Source organism: Indicator indicator, chromosome 8 (assembly GCF_027791375.1).
Source record: "Indicator indicator isolate 239-I01 chromosome 8, UM_Iind_1.1, whole genome shotgun sequence".
Taxonomy (NCBI): domain Eukaryota; kingdom Metazoa; phylum Chordata; class Aves; order Piciformes; family Indicatoridae; genus Indicator; species Indicator indicator.
In genome coordinates, this window is record NC_072017.1 from 24,054,830 (window position 1) to 24,072,564 (window position 17,735).

The window sequence follows — 17,735 nt, forward strand, 5'->3', positions numbered from 1 at the left end:
TGCCAATACTAAGCAACCAGTTAACTAAATCATTGAAGTGTTTTAAATCTATTAACAAGCACCAGCTTGAATCACTGGCCTATTTCTCAGCTACTCAAGCTAAGAAACTAAATGATGACCTATAAAAGCATCAGTGTGTTAAGAAAAGAATATGAGCTGGAGAGGTAAAGCAACAATTGGTTACTTCAGCAGCTCCCACCAATCTGAATAGAAAGATTCGGCAATGCTGGCTTCATCTAATTCACCAAAAATCAGATTTAGATGCAGACTAATGTCCAGGGGAAGTACTGTGAATCTGCTGCACAGGCAGCACACATCTCTTCTTTCTTAGCTAATTACTGGAAAAATTTATGCATGTATTTAAAATGGTTTGAACCTGGTATTCTCTCAAGTAAAATCTGGGGTTCAGGCTCTCCTGGACTCAGAGGGGTGAATTTTAGGCCTATTTGTGCAGTGGAAGAAACCAAACCTACCTGCCTGGGGCTAGGCATGGTTATTATCGGGCCCCAGATTCTGAGCCCTGCCTCAGCCCATCCCATATAGCAAGCATGTTTGGTTTTATGTTGAGCTCTCCATTGCACTTTTCAATGGACAGGTGAAACACAGAAGCCCTAGTCAACCCTTTCATGTTTCTGAGTGGGAAGTGGTGTGCAGTGGGGACAGAGGCTTGAGCAGTGTGGGAGAGGCACAGCCATGCCTTATGTTCTGTATACCCAGACAGAGACCACTGGGGCAGGGGAGAGAAAATCAAAAGGAGGGAGGAAGGGAAGCAAGACTTACTCGTCCCCTTGCCAACTCCATCAATTGTGGCACTGTTTACCCTCATGCTAGGCACTGCATCCTGGTAGAGCTCGTGACCTTCCATGCCCTGTCATGTACAGCCATTGTCGCACTGGTGTCTCAGTATTTTGCAGCTAAGCCACCTGCTCCTATCAAAAAATGATGTGATTTTCTGCTTTTTCCTCTTCCCTGGCTCAAACCACTTGAAAATACTCAGTTACAGGCTGCCAAGTGAAGCAGCCATTTCCCCCCGTTTGCTGGAGACAGCCCCACTTGGGGGTTGCCTTCTGTGCTCACAAATGCACACAGTGTGTCACCTTGCTAGCAGGAAAATTAACAGCTTGAAAACCAAGACAGAAGAGCATTATTGAAATCTGCTTGCACAACCACCCTAAAAAAGCAACCTAAACCCTTCCTGCTTACACACATAAATTAAATTTTGTGTCTAATTACTATTTTTATGATGTTTGTCCCCATGACACTGCATGTAGATGGAGAGTAGTAAAGTTGAGAGTCAAAAAAGTAGAGCACCTCATTCACCTAGAGTGTAAAGGTGCTTCTGCTGAGTTAGTGCTTGAAGAGCAAATTCTTTTTTTTTTTTTTCTTTTGCAATCATTGCTTGCTTGACAGGCCCAGACGGAATTACATCACTTCCTAAAACCCATCAAAGAGAGTCCATCTCCTGAAGAAATGCAGCTCAGATGCTCCCCGGCAGGAAGCAGGAAATGTAAATGTTTGGGTGAGGCAGGAGCCCTCCGAAGCACCCCTCCGGTGGGAGCGCTGCCAGGGTAGCATGCGAAAGCCAGACCTCCTTGCCTTGCTTGCTGCCCTGTCGCTGGCTAGAGGATCTGCTGGGAATGGTGAGTAAGAAAGTGCCTTTCGCCTTCTGAAGTGAGACCACGTTTCGTGCCTGCAGCACGGAGACGGAGGGCAACACCCTCCAAACTGAGTGCTAGAAGATCTGTGGGGACTTGCTCTCTGCTTCTTTTAGCTGTGTTTATCTCTCTGTTTTCAGCTGCCTGACTTTTTCAAAGCTTTGATTTTCTTTCTTCAAACCTAATCCCAAACAGCAGAACCAAATCCTACAATTCCTACGTTTCCTAAATTGCAGGTGTGTGGGGAACTGGAGTTTCCATGCTGGTTTCCAAGGCATTTTGGTTCTGATTTTAATTATTTGTTGTACTTTTTTAACCCTACACCCACACTATCAGCATTTAATAGTGAAATTAAAGATGGAGCATTGCTTCCATTCAAAAGATGACTGCCAGTTTCCGTAGTCCCAGTGCACTGAAACTAGTTTAACAAAAGAACAGACAGTTCTGGAGACAAATATTTTGAATTTTCAGCTGCAGAACAAAGTGACCAGCACCATGCTTGTAGGTTCTGACCTGAAGGGAAGAACTTTTAATGGAAAAGAAATAAAATGTTGAAGCGTTGGGATGTCATAGCAGAGGCTCTCACCTGTTTGCAGGGGGTAGTTTGTTCCACTGGCGTTTTGGCAGCCCATGACTGCTCAAGACAGCTCTTTTAGTAAAAGCTTGCCAGGTGGTGCTTATATACATTTTGGTGTCAAACAAATAGCTGCTGCAGTGTCTTTATGGATTGGAAGTGTTTATTGCCTCTGTGCTGCTGTTGCAAGCATGAGCTCCCCAGAAAGCTGGGAGAGAGAACCGTCACTGTCAGCTACGACTGAACTTCTTCTATTAAGGTTTTAAAATGCATTAGTGAAATAGGTGGTTTGGTATGGCTATTTTTTTTCCTGACAGCCAGTACTATTAGCAGGGATAAAGCTGGGCTGCTGGCTCCTGGCATGCTGCTGAGCTGCTTGTGGTTCACTGTAAGAGTGAGCTCAGTGACGTACAGAATGGTTTGGTCATGTCTGTGTTACCACAACCCTGCTGCATTACAGACACATTAGGAAAATATGCTTGCAGCACTGAATGTAGCTTAGAATCACAGTGTTCAGGGGAAAAAATGCTGCCATTGACAGAGCAAAAGGTAGGAAAACAGGGACACAACATCAGCAACACAGAGTGATCAGGCTCCAGCTTCCTGAACTTGTTTGCCTTATACTAACTTCTAGTATCTCATCACCATCTCCATAGAGTGGAGGGATGGGAATTAAAGGCTGGACAGAGCACTAGGCAGATGTCACATACCAGGTTTCCCACCCACTTCTCACTGCTTTTAGAGGCTTCCTCCCGGTTGGGCTGGAGGCTTCCTCCTCCTCCTCCTTTAAATTCTGGTTGATATTGAAATGATTTCGTGGAAGTCAGTCAGTCCTGCCACAACTCTCCCTGTCTGCTGTCAGCACTGGGTCTTCTGAGGCAGTCCTCAGATGCTGGCACTTTTTTCCTTCAGTGCCAGACACAGCACACACCTTTAAAGTGGTCTGCTGAAGAAAGGAGGCAGAAGCTCTTGGAGATCTCCCATGTCTCACCTCCACTGTCTAGAAACCATTTACAAAATAGGCAGTAGGAGTATGATTAAATCTTGCATCACAGACAGATTGAAACCTTTATAAGTCCTGTTTCCATATGTAAAACCCTGGCCTTGCCATTTGGATTATGATTAACAGACAGTTTTCTCATGGCTATGTTACAATTACTCTAAGCCAATACCTCTAAGAGCATGCCTGAGGTGCCAGCTCTCGGTGCTGGCCCTCTCTCTGCTACACACCAAGGGGACATCAGGGTTTGTACCAGTCCCCTTTCTCTTGTCCATCTCCTTGATTTATGCAGACAGGAAGTGTCCTGAGGAACAGTGGTGGCCTTCCCTCTCTGGGTGATGATGCTACCAAGGTATGTGCTGACCCTAGGAAGTGTTAAGACCCTTCTACAGCTTGTAGGAAAAGGTTCTGACCCTACAGGCATTTCCCAGGGCATGCCATCTCCCTTTGTGTTAAGTGAAATATAAGGCAAGTGCATCACAAGTGGTCTGACATGGGGAACAAGATAATGCATGAGAGAGAGGAGTTGGAAAGTGTGTGACACAAGTGGAAGAGCTGGGATGGCTGCAAGTAGTACTTTATTTTGGTTGTGACTCTGCACTGTTTTGTACTGTTGTTCAAGGAAGCAGTACTATTGAAAATCCAGATATTCAGCAGCTGTTACCATGAGCACAGGCAGCAACTCTGTCTTTGGCAGAGAAGTACCTTTTAGGTGAAGCCCCCTACAAAGCCAAGGTCTCTAAGGGAGTAGTATTTTTGACCTGTTCCCCACTACAGTAGTGAACTTGAGGTTGAGTTTGAACCCGAGTCACCTATTACAACTTTCTAGCAAAGCAACAGTGTAAGAAATAAGGATTTGGTACCTCCTCTCTTTCCAAAGTGCAGCCCCTTAAAAAGCAGATGAAAAACCCTTCTACTAAGCACATCAATTCCTTACACATCTTTATTTCTATTCCTTTTATCCACACACATAAATTTCCACTGTGCGGTATTTAAGTGCTTCAGGGGCATTTCAGGAAATTCCTCCTTTACATCAATAAGATTGTATACTAAATTTCCATCAGTGACCCCAGTCTATTTCTATTTTTATGATAGCTGGAGAGACAGTGGAGCTTTTGAATCTTTAATTTCAGAGTCATCTTGAGAGCAAGGAGCACCGAGAGATTTGTATCTCTGTGAGGTTGCAGGGGTGATGCAGTGATGCAGAGCTAGAAAGCCACAAGATTAAGTGGACACAACTAAATGCATGATTTGGTCTGGAAAATCTCCAGTACTAGGGGTGAGAAATGAGCCTATGGGTTCAGAGTTCGAGGCTAAGAAGCATGAAAACACCAGCAGTTAATGCAGGTGGATGGAAGTACAGTCAGGAGACAGCAGTTCCCATCGTCTGTAAATGAACTTGCACAGTTGTTTCCCCTTTCAGGTTGTACCTAGATAGCACTTTCTAAGCACCCCATTTTAATAGGATCTTGTCTACAGATCAGCCATCCTGAAATGTTTGTGCTCCCTCATCAGAGGAGCTTATGTACCCAAGAGCTAGCCTGCAGGCTTTTCAGGATTCTTCTTTCAGCCAGACTGACAGGCAGGACCTGCCACAACAGGCAGCTGGGCAAGCCATAGCCATGGCAAGGAACAGCCCTTCTTACAGCAACATGAAATACAGGAGAGGAACAGAACAAGCCTGAGTCAAGCAATAAGAAGGAGGATCATATAGGCCATGTGGAGCGGTATGACTATACCACCAAAAGCAGTGTGTGTACAGAGCAGAGTGATATAGGATGTGGCAACTTTACACCAGCATAGACAGCTTTATAGCCTCTCATGAACCTTCCTTTCACTGCACTTTTATAGCTTATAGAAAATTTTAAAGAAAAAAAAAATGCTTTCAAATGAATAACCCTGACTACTCCATTAACTTAACTCTTGCTTTTCCTTTATCCCATCCCTTTTTCTTCTATAAGTAGGTACTATAGTGTAATTTGAAAAATTCCCTCCAGAGACCCCAGCCCTTGAGTCTGATGAGAAGGCACCAGGGAGACTGATGATTTTACAACAGAACCAAATGTGCTGACTGCTGGCTATTTTCCTTTGCCATGCTTCCAACTGAAATCAGAAACCTGTTTGTCCACTTACTTCATCAAGGAATGATGAACCTCAGAGGAAGAAATGCTGCTACAACAGAAAAGTTGTTTGTTTGTTCAAGATGCAGTTGTCTGCACTACAATCTGTAAAGCTGCTTGGTTTATTCAACTCCCTCTGTCTCTCTTGAAAGACAGGCTTGAGAGCACCTCCAAAACACATGCAAAGTCCATCAGTAATCCAAGCATATTATTAAAATAGAAAATATTGAATAATCTCTTACACTATGGTACCTGCATACAGGGACATAGCCTTTTTATATTTTGTAAGAACTGTAATGGAACCTTTTTTTAGCCACTGCTAGTACTTGTTCAGGCATTTAGGAGCCCTGAGGACCAGAACCCTTAATACCTCAGTGATGGAAATCTGAGGACTTCTTGGATTCCAGATTCTTGTTTACCAGTTCTAGCTCTGCCTAGCTCTCCATCAGAGTGGGACACACTTGCATGCCAGTCCCTCTCACTTTTGCTCGTGAAAGCAAGGAAAGTAGCAATATGGGGTGGGCTGAAGTATCCTATATCCTATGTGTGTGTTCCTATCCATTTCCCTTTACATGGGGAGAAGTGTCCAGCACGTATGCTATATGTGGTCCAGGCAAAGCTGGAGCCAATGCTGTTGTAATGTGAGTGCCTGCTCCTTGACTGAGATGTGCAGAAGGCTGAGTATGGGTGTTAGAAACCATGACAACATGCTGACAACAGCATGAGGCTGAGCACGACAAAAGGAAGTGCACAAGCTTTGCAAAGTCAAGGAGATACCTACATGGTCAGATGTGACTTGTTCCTTCTTCCACTCCACTGGCTTTGGTATGGTATGGGTATGGTATGGGTATGGGTATGGCATGGCATGGCATGGCATGGCATGGTATGGTATGGCATGGTATGGCATGGCATGGTATGGTATGGCATGGTATGGTATGGTATGGCATGGTATGGTATGGTATGGTATGGTATGGTATGGTATGGTATGGCATGGTATGGTATGGCATGGCATGGTATGGTATGGCATGGTATGGTATGGTATGGCATGGCATGGTATGGCATGGCATGGTATGGTATGGCATGGTATGGTATGGTATGGCATGGTATGGTATGGTATGGTATGGTATGGTATGGTATGGCATGGTATGGTATGGTATGGTATGGTATGGTATGGTATGGCATGGCATGGCATGGTATGGTATGGTATGGTATGGTATGGTATGGTATGGTATGGTATGGTATGGTATGGTATGGTATGGTATGGTATGGTATGGTATGGTATGGTATGGTATGGTATGGTATGGTCAGACTTCCTTTGGGAGGGAGCTAATATATCTCCACAAGATGAAACCCAAGTATAGCTGACAAGACAGTTCATGAATGACCACTGCAAATTTCTCTGCCTCCAGGCATGGAGAAAATGTTTTAATAGCATCTCACAGACTTTCTGACTTTCAGATGCTCTCCTGCCCTGTTCCAAACCATGCAATTGTCCACCTTTCACTTACCCTACAAAACAGATGCAACAGCACCTGCTCCCTATTTTGAGCACTTTAAATTGTAATAACAACCTTGGGGCCAATCACATTGGTCCCACGTGTCCCAGGCAGCTGGGTGCAATGAGCGCTGTGCCTGCATTGGGAGGCCTAAGTCCATCCCTCCCCACCAGGCTGGAGGTACAAATGCTCCTTTGGTGCAAGCCAGGTGCACATCCACCCAGGTGCAGGTCTTGATTTTCCTGCCACATAAAACATGTGATGTGTGGGTGGCCCAAGAGTGAGAGCAGCCCCTGCGTGACAGGTAAGGCATCCCTCAGGCATTAGCTCTAGTCTTCAGAGGTGACAGGCAGAAGAGGTGGAGGGGGATGTGTTAATGCAGCAGGTGAAACACAGGAAATAAGAGCAATATCCTTGCAAGAACATTGTGCAATTGGCTGCCTTTCTGCTGAAAGATGTGTTTAATTCACTTGGAGAAAATATCTCTAAGAAGAAACGGTCTTCACAGAAGAGATGTCGTTTTGTCCCCAGAATTATGCAAAGTGAACAGAATACATGGCAGCAAGGTCACTCCCTGTGATTTGCTGTATTCCTTGCCTAGAGACTAGAAATGGTAATTCTATTTCACACAGAGACAAATGATGTGAAATCTGCCTCATAGCTCAAAAACAGGCAAATAATAAGTACCAGAGACATCGGAAAAGTCTCTCTTGGAAATCAAGCACAGCATACACTGCAGCTCAAAGTTTAGTAGTGCAGTTAATGAGGTGTGACTGTTTGCTTTTGCTTTAAAGTCACATCATGCTTCAGACATTTGAAAAATCCATTTTAGCTCTAAGAGTAAATGAAAAATATGGCATTTCCCCCACACCCTTCCCTATTTGTACTATTTTAAGCAGCAGGCTTGTCCTTGTCAACATATCAAATGTGGCAGATGACAGCTTTCAAGGGCAATGGCTAGAGGAGGAAAATGAAGCAAGGCTGTCCAAGTGGTCCAGGGAGGCTGTGGTGGTCCATCAGCTCTGCCAGCACCATGGTCCATCACACCACAGTCTGCAGTGTGACCATCTCTAGTGATATCTCACCACTTTGCAGCAGCATCAACTGTAATGGAGTGGCCACAGGCACCAGGGACTATAAAATACCTTGGGAAAGAAAAGTCAAGTGGCTAAACTAGTAAAGGAGATGAGCTCTTCCTCCCATCCTCTGCAACAGGATTAAGGATAGACAGCAGGTCACAGGGAGGGGTGGAGGAGCACATGTGTAAAGGGTCATTAGCTGCAAGGGAGGTAGAGATTGTGTTTTGCTCCTGACTGAAATGGTAAGTAGAGAAGAAAGCTACAGAGAGACCCAATGTAAAGTGTTTTGCCACTGGAAAGCTAACATTTTCATTGTCATATCATGTTGAAAAGGTCTGGTGGCCTTTGCAGTATTAAATGCTGTATTGAAGTATCAGGTGTTATTTCTTAAGTATTAAAATTCTTTCCTAGTTTTTAGTAAAGGGTGAAACAATTAAGTGACTGAGTGATGAGCACAGCATAAAAATTTAGATAAATCAATACTGTCATACTCAAATAAGTTTGCTTGTTTAAAACTGGGTTTCCTGGAGTACGGTCTCATGAGATACTCATCTCCTCTTTGAGAAAAAACTGACAGGAGAGGAGGTGCTGCAGAACGGACTAGACAAGAGGTAGCGCTCTAATCCTAGTTTTCCTCTCTCACTTGCCATCCCTGGAAAGGACAGCATCCCTGTCCTCTGATTCCTCATTTGTAAAATGGAGATGATAACTGTTCATCTCTCAGGGCCATTATGAAGATTAATGTGTTTACAAAAGCATTTAAAATGCTAAGTACTTTGGTTCCAGTCCTGTGAGATTGGAAATGCCTGAACTGAGGTGCTGAAAACCTAAAGCTCTTTCTAACTCTAGTGGAAATGTGATTGGCCAGCACTTTACAAGAGCAGGGAGAAATATGTCATTGCAAAAGTCATGAAATCCATTCCTGCATTATTGCATAAAACGAGAGCTGCATCATGCCAGCATTGTACCTGAAAGGGCAGGTAATACAAAAGGTGATCATTTAATTTCATGCAAAGAAAATCAGTGAAGGCTTTGCATTTAGAAACACATTGGTGTAATTTATCTAAGGACTGATTCCTACATCTTTGTCTACAACAAGATGTTTGGCACCAGTATAGAAAACAGTATCAGCCCAGAATTTGCTGCACTTCCATTAAACTTTAAACTCCACAACAGTCAACGCAGACTCTTAACTAGCCTCAACACCCCCGTCTTTCATTATTATTGATACCAATTCTCTTGCAAAATGCGTGATAGATGAAACCAAAACCCACATCAAGGCTCAAAACCATTTGTCTTAGCTTTTGTGAAGACTAACCAGCACTGACCCTTTACCACATGCTCCTTTGGCCAGCCCATGTGATCAGAAAGAGCAGCTGTTAATTGCATGTGTAAAGTAAAGCAAAGTACGTGTGTTACTACTACCTCTTCTATGCAGAAGTGAAAGCCAGCAGCTTCTGTAGGCTTCAGACTTCCTATCACTAATTCTGTTTTTCACAGTGAAACATATTTAACAAATCTGAGAAAAGTGTGGAAACAAGGATATGAGTGAGCCAGAGGAATCTGTGAACTGCAGAAAATGGTCTCCCCAAAGGGAGTACTAACTCTTTTGGTGAGGAGGGGGATGAAAGAGATTGCACTGTATGCACCAAGGCTGAGGAGCAAAGCACGTTGGAGTGGTTCACTGAGAAGCACAAGGGTGAGACCGGATGCCAACCTGCAGGAAACAAGTCTGTGTGAGACAGCTGTGTGCAGAAAGGCCACACATGCTAATGCTAATCCAGCTGACAAAGGTGATCGGGGCTGGTAAGATCTGGTGACAAATTGTTAATTTTATATCTGATGCCCAAAACTTAAAATCTGTGTATATGGGGCATCTGCCAATTTGTTTTTTTTAAGACAACACATCAAAAATACATATTAATGCTGTGTGCCTTGACTCACTGATGATAATAGCAATAAAATCCTGGAAATGCTAAACTGTCCTCATATATTTGGCAGGGTCTGAAAATGATGGTTCAGGAGATGGATTGCTGATATTACCCACCGTTGCAGTAACACCTCCTCCTGCTACACGTCCTTCAACCACGGGTGACCACGAGCCAGTACTTGTCACTGCAAGCACTGTTGAAAGCAGCTTCGAAACAAAAAGTACTCTGAGTACCGAATTGGATGTTGAGAACAATCAGGACAGCCTAGAAGCAGCAGAACAATCTATCTTAATATACGTTGTCCCCCTTGTGCTGTTGGTCCTGCTGCTGATGCTGATCATATTTTTTGTAACGCACCATAAAAGGAAAAAGTCTAAGCAAGGTAAATTTTTCTTCTCATGCATCAGAAGGATATTTTTAGGATGTGCTCAGCATTAACAAAATGTTGTTTGGAGGCCTGGGATACCACATCTAGGATGTACTTCTCTAGTTGTAGTTGCATGTTTGATGGATGGGAAAAGGGATCTACCCTTGGCCAGCAGTATCTGCGCACACTACTTTCCTTGTTCTGTTTCTTGGCTCCTCTTGCTTACACTTCACACCCATGGGAGCTGTGGCACTGAGGTCCAGCTCCCATCAATGCCAGGAACAGGGTATGGATGTAACTCTGTGCCTGTAAAGACTTCTGCCTTTATACTTAATCACTTCATATGTGGTGAATTTGACGTTTCTATTGCCTATACTGCTCACAAAGTGAAGCTGATTGGGGCTTCAATAGAATAAGAACAAAAGCATTTTAAAGAACACTTTTAAAGGATCCTGTAGGGTGGTGGCATGTATGAAGATATCACAATAAAAGAGCTAGGAATCCTGTGGACAGACAGCCTGGAAGCACTTCAGGACAGTATCTTGATCTGCTACCAAAGAAATTGGTAACTTGGAGTGTCAAGCCACAAGAAACAAACCTAGATGTCATATTAAAACCACACAGTTGGTAAGTCCTGAAATGATCACATCAGCATCTCTACACAAGAGTGCAGCTGTGAGCTCCTCAGCCTGCAGACATGACTTACTTTTAACATAGATTTCAAGTCTTTTTTTCAGGTCATTTTTCACCTGCACGTTTTTAGAGTCACTATCGTAGCAAACTCTGAACTCACAACCAGACACCTAGTTACCTACCTCTTTCTGGATGACCCAAAATGCAGGTACACCCTTCAGAGGGATGGAAAACATAATACCTTGCAGGAACACAATCCTGAGATCTCTTGTCCTGTGCCTATTGCATGAAGCTGAGATTTTGGGCATCCTCAAGGCAGGAGCAGATGGCTCCCTAGAGTGGCACTGCAGTCAGGGAATGTGCTGGAAAAAGTGGGAAGGTGTCAGCTCCCATTGGCAACAATTAATTAAAAATAGGCTAATTTAAGACAGTATACAATGTTAATCCTATGTGTAGTTTTTGGGGTTTTTTGAGGGCTAAGGCTTTTCAGTCACTTAATTCCTGGAGGGAAAGTTATTTATCTGAATAATGGCTGTTACACTATTTCCCCCTCCCCCTCCCCCCCATTTGCTTTGTCTTAGGGTCCTAACGAGCTTTTGACATCTGGCTAGGTCAGCTTCATTTGCCCAGCTGAGATTTAATCTGCCATGCAAGTCCGTCTCCCCCATTCTTTTCTCCATGAGCAACTCCCAGAGTCTCCCAGCAGAGCTGGATTGCCTGCATGCATTCTGCCTGGCAGTAAAATGTTCTGATGCTTCCAATAAACCATTTGTTTGCAGCAGTGGTTCCTTTTCAGGATACCATTTCTCTCTCAACATCTGTTTTGCTCAGGGAAGTGTGCATCTGCAAGGTCCTGCCCACTGCAGTGCTAGCAGCTGGTTTCCTCCCAGCACGGCTGTGCTAATAATGAGCTGCTTTTCATGTGTTCAAGATTAAAAATAATGGGTTCCTCTGAAAATTACAAACAGGATGAGATGTTTTGTCTTTCATCTACAAGTTAACTATGATGGCTTTTGAAAATGCAACTTGTTTTATGTGACCCTTGTTTGCAGTCTGTATATACAAAGAGCAGAACTATGAACACCAAGTTTTTTCTTTTCCAGAGGAGCTGGGAAGTGAAAATGTGAAAAGGTAAAGTTTATTAATATAACTTTAAAAAAAATTATTCTTTAACTCTTAATGGGATTTTATTATTTTTAGCTCCTTCACCACCTGTTTTAATGTAATTGTACACTGAACACTATTACTGTTTGCCATCAGTTGCTCCAGTTAGCTACCTCTAGAGGTGGCTAAAGCGTGACTTCAGTATCTCACTGAAAGTGTAAGACTAGAGCAGAACAGAGACCAGCAAGAGCTGTCCACAGGCACCCAGTGCCCACAGCTGCTGCTACACCTGCTCTAGGCACCCCCAGCTCCACCAGCCACCATACAAGGTGCCTCATGAGCAAAAGGTTCAGTTCCCAGGCTCATTGCAGACTTTCACTATTCATAATAAACACTGTGTCTTGCTCCCCTGTTTTACAAGTTTGTCTTCTCACTCTTGAGATAGGTCAGAAAGGCTCACCCAGTTGTGGAAGCAATGCCTTAGCTGCTGGGAAAACAAGCAAAAAACCTGCATAGGTCTTATCAGACTGAAATTTTTATGGTGACTTTTTAGTAAGCTACATCTTGCTGATCAATGCTACTAATGTTACTAAATTGGCTTCAAAGGGGAAAAAGAAAGTTTTTTTTCTCATTTTTTTCCCTACCATACAACTTCAGGAATGATCAGCAAAAGGAAAAAGCTAAATGGAGCCATTTAGATGATCTTTTCTTTTGAAGTTGCTGCCAATGTCAGTCACAGCTAGGATGAAACTTCAGGCCCTCCACTTTTATCACTGGAGCCACAGGACTTTTGACATGTTCCATCAGGGCAGAGACAAACACTTTTATTTTTCAGTTTTCTATTTACAGTAGGGACATTTCTGGAATAGCTGCAGCTCTGGCATACCCTAGAGTGTACTGTCTGAGTTCCCCACCATGTGATATCCCGGTCAGCCCTACCTCCGCCTGGAAGCGGCATCTCACCACCGCTCCTTCGCATCTTTTTGCAGCCATTTCGTTCACACCCATCAAGCTGACATCTTCTCAAATTACTAGGCTAGGATGGCTTTCCAGACTTTATACATATGTCTGGAATTATGAAGGATTCATGCAAAATTTCTATACTGTAAGTTATTTGAACTCAGCATTTTTTGTAATGCCTTTTTTTCTCTTCTCAAGTCCTATTTTTGAAGAAGACACCCCCTCTGTTATGGAGATAGAAATGGAAGAGCTTGATAAATGGATGAACAGCATGAACAAAAATGGTACACGGTAACCTCTTTACTCCATCATCTCTCTCTTTCTAGCTGGGGTAGATCCCATGCATATCAAAAAACCCAATGGAAGACATTTTGTATGTGTGCCACTGCTTTTCCTACAACATTTTTAGCTGTGTTCTCGGCTCCCAGATACTAAAATAACAGCATAAATGTCATGGGTAGAATTGTTCAGAGGAGTATTTTAGTTTGTGTGGGAGCTTATTTTTAACATATGATGGAATACCATAAATGTTTTGTGTTTCTAGTAGACACTCTGTTAAATACATGTATAGCTGTGAACAGTATTTAGATTTTTAAATATACATTTTTAATGCTAAATACTAATTTCTCTGAAGCATTTAGCCCTTGAAGAGTTTCTCCAGTTCTGTGCTTCGCACTGTGCTATTGCAGAAGAAAAACATATATACTCGTGGTTTAGACCACTATTTACTTACAATTGCTGCCAGGATCCTATGAATGCATCTCTTCACTCTTATGCCCCTTTAGTCACTTGCCATCTCTACCACATGAAACAGCTGCTCTTTGCTGCCAGCACTGTTCACCATTGACATCCTCTGTGTCAAGTCTATCAGCCCATTCAGTGATCAATACCTGTGACAAATACCACCAGCAGTATCTTCAGCTCCTTCTTAGTTCCTTCTAAGCATTTTTTATTTTTAAGCCCATTTGCCTCCCAACTGAAATCTCCCCAGTCAAAGTTTCTCAAATGCTCTGCGTCCTCTTTGAAGGCTTTCCTTAGAATAAATGCAGATGTTCAGTAAACGAGGAATTAACCAAGGCCTGGTTTTGAACTGCTAGCAGTTTTTCACTGGCTAGGAAATGCTGAAGTCCTGATATTTTCTTTATTCCTGGGCCCTTGCCTTATATCCAAATGGCTCATTTGCCTGACCTTCTAGGGATGTTTTGTTTTTCAGGATGTAAAACTCCTTGGGGCATTTCTTTGTGTTAACACAAAGCTCCACAATGATGAGGTTTTGACCTTTGTGATCTGTAATATCTAGTAGAAAACATGTGCTAAGCAGCAGTGCTGAAAGACAGACATTAAATATAGTACAGTACCCAGGGAAATAGTATTTTTAATTCTGTGGAAAGGAGCAAATATTTGACAGATGTGAGTTTTTAAATTTGTTGTTTGTTTTTTGTTAGTGTTCCTTGAGCCCCAACCCCAAATTCTCAGCTGGACTACAAAGCATAAGTGCAATTCAAAGATCAACAAACAGTCCTCCTCATGGTAGTTTATAGAAAACAATCCTCAAAAGTAGTTCATGTGTATAGGTGTACATAAACCAGCTGTAATATATATAACCAAGAAGTTACAGCAACACCCATCAAAGGGAAAGAGGATTGAAACCACATAACATTTATGCTATGGAGATCATACATGTTTTACAAAGAAAAGGGTGCAGAAGAGCATCTGGAGTTCTGCATTCTAGAGGAACTGCCTGATAAAAGTTGATGCAACTTCTGAAAGAAATGTAGAAGTACTGCCAAAAGTGACCCCACTCTTTCTTCTTTTTTTCAGCTGACTGTGAATGTTTGCCTACTGTAAGAGAAGAAGAAAAGGAATCAATTGCCAACCCAAGGTACTTTTAATTCATTACATTTGAAGAAATATGGTCACTGTGATTCCAAAATAATCTAATGTTTTTAATATGTAATTATAAGTAGAGTGATCCTTTGGTCTATTTAAGTTCTAAAGTTTTTATATATGGGGATTTTGAATTTAACTTACACAAAATGTTTGACACATTTCTAAGCTGGTCTCTGCCTGTAAATTGCACCACTAAATAATCTTGTGGTTCTAAACCTGTGTGAGACAGACAACCAGATGGCACAGATGGAGTTTCGTTTGCTGATCAGACTTTAATCACAGTTTCCCAAGGTGTTAATACAGGCATTCAGCATAGCTTCCTTGGCACTCTGCACCCACGCAGATATCCAGCTCTCTTCTGCCACCAGGTGCCTATAGGTCCTTGAGACACTGCCAGATGTTTTGTCTGGAGCTGTGACCAAGCAGGGACTTGTCTGACCCTAAAAGAAACTCAATAGATCTTCCTGGTGCCCTTGTGTAGTGCTCCTCTGGAGCTGGCACTACTTCACGGTCCAAGCAGAGATCCCAGAGGGATGCAAATCCACAATCCTAACAGCTTGTAAACTTGTAAACTTTCTGGCTGCCTTCTTCAGGGCTTTGGCCAGAACTCCAAAAGCCCTCTTTAACTCCCGCTTTCTCTAATTAAAAATTCTGGTTCCATCTGGAAGCAAGGGGCTTGCCTGCATGCTTGGGTTGCAGCTGCATTTTGGGGAAGGAGCAAAGCAGCTCCTCTGTGCCAGATTACAATAATAATCATCAGTTAAACTATCCTGTGTGCCAGGAAAATCCCTGGTGCAGTGGAAGCAACAGAACAGCAGGCAAAGCTGGGAGCAGGGAGGGGTAGCAGCAGGACCTAGGTCTTCCCTTTCCCATAGCACTATGTAACTCAGTTCATCATCCCTCTCTGACAGAGCTGCAGCTCCTGTTGTAGACCATCACAGTGTCTTCCTCCACTTTTCTGAGCTCCCTTACTCAGGAGTGAAATAGTGGCATTACATCACCACTGCTGGAGAGTTTGCAACTCAGTTACTCCAAAGCTGCAGTTTCAGGGTAGCTTTTGGATGAGGTTGCTTTACCACAGCTATTTGTATTTAAAAGGCTTCTGCTTACACCTGTTGCAAGAGAAATCATTGTCTTGTGGGGGGCTTTTTTTTGTTGCTGTTTTTTGGTTGGTTTGTTCTTTTGTGGTTGGTTGGGTTTGTTTTGTTGTTGTTTGTTTGTTTTTTTTTTCTTCCCAATGAAAGACATCAATCCAAGGTTCTTGATGCAAGCAAATGCAGTATTTCACCCTGAACAGCTGGAAAAGATGCTGGATTTACTAACCATCTGGGTCTTCCCCTCCAGCCTCTACATGGTACCCTACAGTGAGAAAATTAAGGAGCTTGCACCTTGGTTTTCTAAAAACAGACTTACTGAGCATACCACTATAGGAAGTATAGGACAAAACAGGCTTGAGCTGTATGATAACATAAGCAGAAGTTAGTTATACTGTAAAAGGCTTTTTAGGCACAATGACACTCTAGGCGTTAAATTTACTTTCCAAAACTTAAACAGTTCACTTTCAGAAGAAAAATCATTATGACCTACCAGCTTGAGATAACATTTAGAAACCATCTACTAATGTGCCTTTGTACTGGATTTGCATTAACTCCCTCAGAGGGTGGGGTTTGTGCTCCCGACTGGCAAAAAGTATCTTTAGGCTACACCCTACCTCAAGTTCCCCATCAGTAAAATAGATATTGGGATTTCAGAACCCTATGTAGTGAGGCTTACACCCTCAAACAAAAAGCAGCCCTATGCAGATAAGTATGCTTCAGTCAGAGTGAAGGTACACATGTTATTTAAGCACAATTCCTTATGACTGGTATTTTGGGACCACACTGTAGAGAAGTTTATGCCTCTAAATTGTAGGAAGGCAAACAAATGCAAACAAATATATATATATATATATATATATATACACACACACCTTCATAGTGCTCAGACAAAGGATTGAAAACAAGGTGCTAGATTATTAGGTTCAGTTTCAGATTCTGAAAGGCTGCTTGCTTTGGCCAAATTTCTCCTCAAACTACAATAATGCCTTTTTAAGATTTTACCAGTATTTCAATGTGGGAAACATCTCAAGGCTTCACTGAAGACAAATGGCTGAGTGTTGTTTTCCTGCTTCATAAAGATGCTGGGAAGACTTCACCAAGACCCAAATGTTTTGAACTATGAATTGATTCTGTTAAAAATATAATTTTGAAAATATCAGATTCTAAACAGTTCAAGAATGACATTTTCACAATTTCAGAATGAAAGTTGTTCCAAAACCACATTTCAGATAATTGACTTTTTAATATAGCTTTTAAAAAGTGTTTAAATTATAGCCCCTCTGGTAGTGAAATTTCTAAGTATTTCCCTTGATCAAAACTATTTTTTCAAATTTCATTTTACATGAAATTTTGAAACATGCTACATGACAAAGCAAAAAGGTAACTGAAGCAGGATTTCCTGACTTTTTTCTGAAATTGAACCTTATCAGAGCAAGATCTGCTGCTTATCCTGACCAAACTCTTAGCTAAATAAATAACATCAGAAAGAGAACTACATACAGATAAATACATATTTTCAGCAGCTCTTGTGAGCAAGGAAATTGAAAGACTATGAAGTAAATTGAAACAAAGCTATTACTACAGCAAAAATTTGTACTCATGCGTATCAAGGCTGCATATTTGTGCACTAGAGGCAAGACATGACAGCCCAGGTTCCTTTGTAGGTGGAGGTCACCTGACTTGCACATAAGTTAGTTAGGAAAAAACCCCAAAACCAAAACCAAACCAACAAACAAAACTTGCCTTTGTAAATCTAGTACTAAAAAACAGAGAACCACAAAAGTTCCCCAGCCTTGCTGAGGTTGAGGTTCCTGTCCCATACAAGCAGA

General features: G+C 42.4%; 1 protein-coding gene across 1 annotated transcript; it reads left to right on the forward strand.

Moving 5' to 3' along the window:
• Positions 1-1,573: 1,573 nt before the first annotated feature.
• TMEM154 (transmembrane protein 154) lies at positions 1,574-15,451 on the forward strand. Its single transcript, XM_054382949.1, has 6 exons — positions 1,574-1,640; positions 9,926-10,237; positions 11,959-11,986; positions 13,118-13,203; positions 14,741-14,801; positions 15,403-15,451. Exons 1-6 carry the CDS (start codon positions 1,574-1,576, stop codon positions 15,449-15,451), a joined length of 603 nt encoding a protein of 200 aa, XP_054238924.1.
• Positions 15,452-17,735: the final 2,284 nt, after the last annotated feature.

What these genes read in the sequence shown, in the direction of transcription:
- TMEM154 (XM_054382949.1), top strand. Translation starts at nt 1,574, where the DNA reads ATGCGAAAGCCAGACCTCCTTGCCTTGCTTGCTGCCCTGTCGCTGGCT. An exon ending in AAGGAAAAAGTCTAAGCAAG is followed by an intron (nt 10,238 to 11,958) that starts GTAAATTTTTCT and finishes TTTCTTTTCCAG; the next exon opens with AGGAGCTGGGAAGTGAAAAT. An exon ending in GAACAGCATGAACAAAAATG is followed by an intron (nt 13,204 to 14,740) that starts GTACACGGTAAC and finishes TCTTTTTTTCAG; the next exon opens with CTGACTGTGAATGTTTGCCT.